A 10,000-nucleotide genomic window follows, 5' to 3' on the forward strand; every position below is an offset into this window, starting at 1 on the left:
GGCGGCGTGGTTCGAAGAGTCCACAAAATTCTGGATACCCTTGAATAAGTTGAAGGGCAGTAGGTCCGGAACATATTACTAAGGATTCACGTTCTCTTTTCAGTTGCGCTTTAGAAACTGCACCTTTCTCCACCAAACGTTTCTTCTCCTAACGCGTTCAGTGCCAATCTATAAAGGAAGAGTGGTAAACGCTTTGTCATCTGCCCTCAGAATCACGCAGGGGATCCTATTTCTTAATTAAGTTATCAATCAATCAGATTATGCTCTGAGAATCACTCATCACTCCAGTCACAGTTCGCGGAGACCTTCAGAGAGCGATACCTTCTTTCCGAGCACTCCTGACCAGCCAGTCGTCCTCCGCGGCCTCGTCTTCGTCATCGTCCACCATGTCCAGGTCGAGAGTGTGGTACACGCGCCGCCTCGCCCGCCAGTGCCGTCTGTGGAAGCAAGATTGCGAACTTCGTGAAGCAAATTTCTGGGCTTGAGACGATTACATTGGAAACGTACTGATGTAGGAATATGAAGTGGGAGCAAATTCCTTTCCTGCACCATACCTGGTGAAGAGGGCGACGGTGCCCACGACGATGGCCACGATGCTTGCCAAGAGCGTGGCGACCATCAGGAGGGGGCGCACTGAGCCTCCTGCACCTTCAACACACAACCCCCAGACAGCGGACCCGATACCCACGCCCACGCGCCAGCACCACCACGACGCCCATGCTTCGCGCTCTTGATCACCTAGGGAATGCAGAGAAATTATGTAATATATATATATATATATATATATATATATATATATATATATATGAATATAAATATATATATATATATATATATATATATATATATATATATGTGTGTGTGTGTGTGTGTGTGTGTGTGTGTGTGTGTGTGTGTGTGTGTGTGTGTGTGTATATGTGTACATCTTTGTGTATGTGAATGTATGTGTATGCATACAGATTCGTATATTTTCAAATCTAGGCGTATACACAAACATTTTAAAACAGTTAAATCCTACATTACAATTCTAATTAGTTTAATCTAAATGCACGAACGAGTTTGCGTTTGAATGTAATTTGCATTAATTGACCGCGGACATCAAGTGTATTCTGTTTTTACCATATCTAACCTGCCGTTGGATGAACTAATACAGAATTTTGTGTATTACTGTACTTTCTATTTGTAAAGATTTTATTTTTACATTATGCTTTCTGTTTCTGCACGCTTATGTGTATATATGATGATAACATATCACTGTTGAATATAAACATGGTTGTACACATTACTCAAACTTTCAAACACAAACGCAGTTGGATATCAAAATAAGCTGAGAGAAAAGTAAAGCAGACATTTGGATGCAGCCGCGTTTAGTACTTTTAAAAGTGTCCAGCTTGATGGAATGCGCGGACAATATTGTTGCTTTTCCAGAATTTACTATCTAAATTCTATATACGATGACCTATGTCACTCAACAATTTCACTTCAAATATAATGTTTTGTTTATTTAGTCTTATCACGTATCGGTATAATGAACTTGTAAAATATATTTGGTAACTCGGAATTGATTATGACAATGAAAAGAATTCTAACAGAAAATCGACCGTCGTTTTATGATATAATTGGACTCTAAGATGAAATCACTCATTTTGTGAAATATAGCTCGTGACTTTTGATAATTTAAAATCAAATTAATCGTAATTTCGAAATTCACTGAAAGCTTGGGACACAACATTCTGAACCCAAAATAATAAAAGCCTTTTGAAATGACATCATAGGCGTCTTAAAACCAATCACTTCAGTTTATGGTGCATATATCAAGGTAAAAAGGAAAGTGACAAAGTGTAGTATATTACAGAAATGTGCATATTTGGTATGGCTGTAGCGGATGAGAAAAGATAGTCATTACTGATTTTGCCGCGAATGTTTCTTAATTCTTGGATCTATCATTGCTCGCATCCTGTGGGGAATGATTAACGGCAAACAACGGGTGTGGGCGCTATAATGTGTGCACTTCCGAATATGTGTGTGTGTGTGTGTGTGTGTGTGTGTGTGTGTGTGTGTGTGTGTGTGTGTGTGTGTGTGTGTGTGTGTGTGTGTGTGTGTGTGTGTGTGTGTGTGTGTGTGTGTGAAGAAGCTGACTGACTGACTGGCTGACTAAGCGAGCGAGTAAGGGACTGACTGACTGATTGCTTGACTGACTGAACGAGCGAGTGAATGAGTGACTGTCTGACTAACCGAGCGAGCAAGTGAATGAGAGAGCGAATGAGTGAGTGCGTGAGTGAGTGAGTAAGTAAGAGAGTGACTGAGTGACTAAGCGAGTGAATGAATATATGATTGATTGAGAAAGTGAGTGAGTGAGTGAGTTGGTGAGCGAGTATGTGAATGAGTGAGTGTGTATGCGGATATTCGTATACTGGTAACTCGTTGCTTCCCTTGCCTCGGAAGCGACGGCAGCACTTACCGACGGTGGCGAGGAGCAGCGCGTTGTGTTTGATGGCCACCCACATGAGGGCCATGCCGCTCCCCAAGCCCATGTGCGCCGCTACCACACCGCCCACGCCCGAGGACCCCCACATAATGGCGAAATTCAGCAAGATGGCCAACCCGCACATGCTCATGGTGCCCTGGAGGCCGATGTGAGCCATGACCCACCGCTGGGCGTGGAGGGCCAGGCCTTCAGCCACCAGCATCGCCGCCACCGCTCCCGTCTGCGCTGCCAGCCTGGAGCCCTGCAACGCGGAATGGTGGTGGGATGGGTTTACTCCGTTGTCGTCAGCTTCATGATTATTTAATAATTTTCAAATACATGCGCAATCACACACACACACACACACACACACACACACACATACACACACACACACACACATATATATATATATATATATATATATATATATATATATATATATATATATATATATATATATATATATATATATATGCGTGTGTGTGTGTGTGTGTGTGTGTGTACACATATGTATATATATATATATGTATATATACATATGTATGTATATGTGTGCATATATATAGATAGATTGGTAGATAGATATAAATATTGTATATATATATACATACATATATAATATATATATGCATGTGTATATATATGAATATATATACATATATATATATATATAATATATATATATATATATAAAGTATGTATATATATGCACACATACACACAACGGATCACACACACACATTTACGATCAGACAGAAAAACAACTGTCCAGAGATGTCACCTGTGAGCCCGAAATTTCTTGGATGAGCCAGATGCCGAATGTGAGCGTCAGCGCCGCCAAGCTGCCGGTGACAAAGACCCACGTGTGGAAGGACATGCGGCGCAGTCCCTCGCGAAGTACCTGTGAGGCCGAGGTTGTAATTACGTGTTGATTTGTTTTCAAATGGTTTCATGTGTCTTTTATTATTTCTGTTTTGCTATTTTGGAACTCAACGGGAACATTCTATTTTTATTTATTTATTTATTTATTTTGGTATATTAAGAGGTATATAGTTACAGATTAAATGTTATCATGAACCGGAGCAAAATGTAGGCCTACCTCGTCGTCCAGGTAGAGGGAGAGGGGGCGCCGGGTTTTGGGGGGGTCCACTGATCCGTACGGAACAGGAATCACCAGCACCATTAACACTGCACACGCCCCCAGCGCCAAGTGCATTCCCGCCAACCCTCCGAAGGCGCCTATGCTCACGCCCACAGCACACGTCGCGATGGATATGACTCCAGCGCCCAGAACCCACGCCCCGGAGGTGAGTTTAGCCCAGAGGTTGTGATTGGCATAGACGCTCAGGTGAAAAGTGTGCGTGACGGTGCGCTGCAAGATGTCCTGGCTCACTCCGCCTTCGTCGTAGCCGTGGGCGTAGCAGTGCCAAAGTTGTGCTACGGCTGCCTCCACGCCCGACCCGAGCAGAGCACCGAAGACTAAGAGGAAGGTCACGCCTACTTTTATGCCCATGAGGTTCTGGTCGCTCATGGTCATAATCGGATCAGACGAATCTGCATGATCATCTATGTCTGAGGCAGTATCATGGTCCTTAGATTCCGGAGGGACTTCAGCTTTGGAATTCTTCTTGCGGCTTACGGCCCGCTTATGGCGACCCGTCTGGCTTCTCCAGTCGGAATTGCTTCTGCCAAGTGGATACTGAAAGCCTTCTGAATAGTCTTCAGAGCCGAGAGCTCCGGTGTCTGGGTATGGCGGATGATGAATGTCGTATTTCCGAGGATGAGCGCTTAGACTCTGGGATCGTGAATTGTAAGACATGAAAGTACGTTCGCCATTGTCCGAGTTGGATTGTCCGTAGGCTGGAATCCTCGGAGGGTAAGACAAGGCGGGCTGCTTGAGAGACAGAATGTTAATAGGATCTCCTCCGTAACCTTTGGTCTTGTCCGCGGCTGGCGAAAAACGCGACCACATCGAATCCTCCTTTTTGTTGCCATAGACATCGGGGCGCTGGGGAGTACTACCGGGAGCTTTGTACGAGTTTCGATTCCCAAACGACTGAGCGACATTCATATGTTGTGATTGAAGGTCTTGTGATCCGATGAGGCCGAGCCGAGGTTTTTCTCGATTTTCCAGAGTATCCTCGTTATCAATGTAGTAATCCTCATATTCATTGGGAAAAGCATTATTAGATATTCTATCGTAGTTTTCTTGTAATTGCTTTGTCGGTTGTAGGAGTCTATGTCCGTGATGCTTTTTGCCGTTGATTTTATGTTTATCTTTATGTTGTTTATTCCCATCTTTAATAACATGCTCTTCGTTAGAAACCTTATCAGAATCTTCCTTTGATGGGTTTTCATATTCTACATCCTCATCCAGCTCTTCAGTCGTGTTAGGCGGGGCATCTGCATCTGGTGACACGGCCACGGTCTGCTCTATCTCGGGGGAAGCTTCGCTAGGCTCTTCCTCCTGTTTTTCCGTCGTGCTTGCTGCATCGTCGTGCGTGCCAGGGCTAGGCGTGTCGTCGCTGCCTGAACTAATGGAAGAAACGTTGGCTTCTTGCATGTTGCCGCTGGAATGACTTGATGGTGAGAACGAACTACCATTTTGGTAGGATGGAGGAATCGAGCTTATGTCTGACGGTTTTGCTTCTGATGTGGTCTCTATCAAAGCGAGAGTGTGAGAAAGAGTCGTCTCGTGAACTGTACTGGTAGATGAGGTCGTTGTAAGCCTTTGGGTTGTCGTTTCTGAGGCCGGAGCAGTAGGTGTCACGGCTGCCATTGTGGTGACGTCTAAAGAGTCATCAGTGCTGAGAGATACAGGTCCCGGCACGTTTTGTACCGGTAGTGATGAAGACGAAATATTATTAAAGAACTGTGAAAGCTCTCCGGGAGCCCCACCGCACGAGGGGTAGTTGGCTCTAGAGCCGAAGGACAGAAGGGCGACGGAGGACATCTGGAGGATGGTGGAGCCCGCCAACAGCATCACCAGCACGAGGCGTCGCAAGGCTCCGCTATGAGTCCGCCTCATCGCCGACAGACTGACACCCACGCCCACACTCGCGGCCAGGGTGATGACGGCGACCATCGCGCCCACCACTGCGCAAGGGAAGACGGCAAATAATGTTAATGATTATATTATACGAGTAAAAAATGCGAAATGGAAATGCTGTTCACTGAGATTATTACCAGTATAACTGGTATATATGATGAAATTACTAAACATCAAGTAGGGTTTCAAGCATGATTAACTGTCATGACATTAATTCGTTTCAATTTTTTGACATGTCATATTCCGCTCAAGAGAAAGGGACTGGCCTCGTACGTTATTTATTATTACTTGTATATCTTAGAAATAAATCTTAGAAAATGGAGTGCAGTTTTTGTAGGGGGGGGGCTATTTTAAGTCACAGGTGTTGAGTTTGGGCCAGAAAACTCGTATTGCTTTTATTGTTAATTAATTCTTACTGTTGTTATTTCCTCTGGTGTAGGTGTGTAATCGCCATTGCGTGATTGTTATTAGCAACATCACTATCAAGTTATTATTATTGTTGTTATTATTAGCATTACTATTACCATCATGATCATCAGATATCATTGTTATTATTATCATCATTGCCATTATCCTTAATTTTACTATCATCATTATTATTATTATATTGCTATTATCATATTATTTGAAGTTGTTATTATTGCTGCTGTCATTATCATTATTATGTTGTTGTTAACATTACCATCATCATCATCATTATCGTCTTCATCATCATAATTATAACTGTTGTCATTAATGTTGCTGCCACGATTATTAATCATTATTATTTGGCCTGTAGAGTTTATAATTTGTTTATTATTTCCATTATCATCACTAATATTTTCAATACTGTTTTAAACCTTTTTCGAACAACTGTCCTCACAATTATCATTATCATAATTGTTTTGTTATTTTCATTAGTATTATCATTATATCATTATTATTATTATCACCACTAATCATTATTGTCAAGACTATCATCATAACTATAAGTATCACAATCAATATCACTACATAATAATTATTTTCATTATCATTCTATAATCATAATGATTATCATTATTATTACTAGCTTTATTATTAGTAGTAGCATTGCCTTATAATCACTTCTTTTTATCAGTATCACCTGGCTATCAAATTTCCCTAGTTTTGTGGTCCTCAAACAGCTGTCGGTGTGTTTATGGACATAAAAAAAGAATATGAGAAATAAATCAACGTCAACTTGCAACAACCATACTTACTCCTGGCCTTCATCCCGGTAGCATGCAGGATAAGAGGCGCCCATGGCAGCAGGACAGCCTGTGACGCCGTCAGGAGGAAGAGGAACACGTTGACTCGCCAGCCGCCCTTCACGCCCACACCCATCCCTCCGCCCATGGTCGTTTCCAGTGGTGAAAAGAAGCGTCGCAGTCAGCGGTTCAAAGCAGCATGACCAGCGGGAAGAGTACGTTCCCTGCGCAGTTGTTCACTCGGGTTTGCAAGTGTTCATGAATGCGATGTTTTTGACTCAGATTCTCATGACAGCCTGCATTTGTCGGGCAGGACACACAGGCGCCGCAAGTAGGTGATCAGGCACGTAAAAGGGCAAGAAAATGCGCACTCTGCTTACACCCTTGGCTCTCGAGAAGTGTGAAGCGTGTCTTTTCCTTTTCTGGAGGATTTTTAATTTTCTGGTCGCTTCATAGAAGTCGTCGGGAAGAATTGTTGTGAATGTTTTTTAGCACCTGAGAGCTGTAGAGATATTTATTATAACATATCTATATATCTATTTATTCTTGCTGCAACGCTTTTGGTTAAGCAGATCCAGAGAGAAAACGAGCTGCATGCAACCCGGTCGACATTTGTGATCTGTTCACAACTCCTAATGAGTTCACTATATGCGATTTCGTCATGTATTGATGTCTGTCGGAGAACTGCAAAGAATTAATCCGTCTTGCGCACTTTGTTTTACTAAAGTCTTATCTAATCATGCGATTTAGTACAAATCCACGGTTCTTAAGTGAATAACAAACCAAACAGCGACTTGCACCGATATGATTTCGCAGTGTTAACTACTTTATATTACATTACAAAAGGGTCAGAGAAGAGAAACGTTATAAGCAATACAAAAGTACTTTTGAAAATTTAGACTGTTAATTATTCATTATTTGCTCTTGATCACCGCCGTTTGCATTTACTTCTTCACAGTCTCGGGAATCCCAAACATAAATCATGAAAAATATCTAACTTACAAAACCACAGCACAATTGTATTCCTTGCTATTCACTGCTAAGAAATATGAAACAGAATGTCGCATAACACACACTGCGTATATACAGTATGTACGATACATACAATCTTAATAATTATTTCATCACCTGGTATCCACATATATCATCTGTAGCCTAAATATAGTCTCACTTTCACAACCAAATACATGTTAAACACCACAACTAACAGACTACAGAGAATGACAAGCGTGTAACTCGGGAGAGGATGTGTTACTCTTCTTTCAGCAAGTCCAGGATATCGTCACCACTTCCGAACTTTTATTTGAATCGTACTGATAACAGAGGATTGTGAAATAAGTCTCCCATTTTCTTCAGGCCAACATACAGAATCCCTTATTTTGTGTTGCTGGATGGAATTCTCTGCACCAATATCAGCAATGTGAAGCACTGAGGTGACATCTTTACTGAGTCTATCAGTGGAAGTCAGAGAGGATGTTAGTGTGATAACGGGATGGCCTCTCCCACGCCTGCGCAATGTGATCTGGGAAAATCTAAACAGGAGAATAAGTGAGAGAGAGAGAGAGAGAGAGAGAGTGTGTGTTAGAGAGAGTGTTAGAGAGAGTATGAGTGAGAGTGCAAGTGATAAAGAGTGAGAGTGCAAGTGAGAGAGAGTGAGAATGAGAGTGCAAGTGAGAGAGTAAAAGTGAGAGTAAGGAAGGGAAGGAGAGAGGAAGGTTGGTGGGGAAGGAGGGAAGGGGAAAGGGAGGAGAGGGGAGGGGGGTAGGCAGAGGAAGAGAGAGAGAGAGAGATGCAGAGAAATTATGGAAAAAGCAATAGCAAAAAAAAGGAAGAAGAAAAAAAAAAAGGAAATCTATATAATATCTAATACCAATAAACAGTAACGGTTGTAAATCCTAACGATATTACAAAAAAACACGTGAATAAATTTCCAAATATATCGCAAATGCAGACACACACAAAACACGATAGCTTTTGAATGAACAAAGTTCAAACAAAAATGACTTGGAGACATGAAAGACACAAGATCACTGCATCCTGTCTGCGGGACAACAGACACTTTATATTCATTTTGGGTGTGCGTGAACAAAGCCAACGGTGTTTATTTTTGTTGTCTGACTTTTTAAAATGTCTACGAGAAGTTGTGTTGAGATAATATAGTAGTCAGCTGAACAAGCCGCATAATGTCAAACCGATACGGAAGGTTGATGTTGATGCACTACAACTAACGAGTCCCCCCTTCTGAAATATAATGTATTTTACTTATATGTTTTCTCCAACCAGTAACCATTAGATTACATGCATTACATTTACATTTACATTTACATGCCAGGATCACTTCTTATGTACAGATATGTTTGCATATTCATGCAAAAATACAAAAGATGAAGTAGATAAATCTATCATTACTAGATTAAGAGTATCCATAACACTTCATATGTTGATCACTTCCGAACAACAGAGAAACGTAGGAGCACTTGTAACATTTCCAAAGCGTTTGGCAGAATGATCTTTTGCTTATGTCATTTTCAGAACATGGAGGTCAAGACGAATAACTGGGATCTAGATTCTGCATTTATGCTTTTTCACATTCTTCCACCATCGTACTTTTTGGACACGCATTTTTGAACTATCCACAAACGTACTTGATTACAGTGCTAAGCGTACTTCAGCATCCTTAACGTGCAGCATATGACAACAGATCAGTGATCACACCAAGGGTACAAGAGAGTGACTAATGCACTGGCCGATGAACCGCTGTGGACAGGTGACTAGGCCCACAAATGTTTCTGACTGTTTCGCTTTTTATGGAATATTTTCGTCCTTTGATAATGCAGGAAACACATATCTGATCTCTAGATTTAGTAATTTATTCTTAGGATCACCAGTGAAAGGATACAATTTGATGTCTATGAAACACTGTATTCACACATATAGGAACTATAACGATTTTGTTGAGTGATAATTGTGAAAATACTCCATCGATCCGTACCAGCATATTACACGTGTAACACCTGCGTGGCCCTCAGGTGTGGAGCGGGCACGGCCGTTCCCCCTCCACTAACGCAGTAGCGTTTCCACCAGCATTTTGACACCTCCGTGGCACTGCAACAGTGTTGATAATGAATACCACGACACAGTGTTCCGTTGCCAACAGTCGTTCTTGTCTCATCAGTGCTTTGATAATTCCTTCAACCTTATGACACCTGTAAACGTTCTTCCATTCTGCTGTCTCCATTAATTTTGAAATGACGTCGGCTACTAGTGCACTGA

The 10,000-nt window shown here is 41.9% G+C and overlaps 1 protein-coding gene across 1 annotated transcript in view; it reads right to left on the reverse strand.

The window, feature by feature from the left end:
* The window catches only part of LOC119582518, an 8,807-nt gene extending 731 nt beyond the window's left edge, over positions 1-8,076 (reverse strand). The window contains exons 1-7 of the mRNA XM_037930813.1: positions 7,856-8,076; positions 6,740-7,222; positions 3,570-5,566; positions 3,252-3,371; positions 2,462-2,729; positions 555-738; positions 1-437 (exon numbers count right to left, since the gene is read on the reverse strand). The exon at positions 1-437 is cut by the window's left edge and continues 731 nt beyond it. Of these exons, the coding sequence (XP_037786741.1) occupies positions 308-437; positions 555-738; positions 2,462-2,729; positions 3,252-3,371; positions 3,570-5,566; positions 6,740-6,875 (2,835 nt within the window). The 5' untranslated portion in view covers positions 6,876-7,222; positions 7,856-8,076 and the 3' untranslated portion in view covers positions 1-307. The remainder of the gene's footprint in view (positions 438-554; positions 739-2,461; positions 2,730-3,251; positions 3,372-3,569; positions 5,567-6,739; positions 7,223-7,855) is intronic.
* Positions 8,077-10,000: the final 1,924 nt, after the last annotated feature.

Source organism: Penaeus monodon, chromosome 16, assembly GCF_015228065.2.
Source record: "Penaeus monodon isolate SGIC_2016 chromosome 16, NSTDA_Pmon_1, whole genome shotgun sequence".
In the NCBI taxonomy this organism is placed as follows: domain Eukaryota; kingdom Metazoa; phylum Arthropoda; class Malacostraca; order Decapoda; family Penaeidae; genus Penaeus; species Penaeus monodon.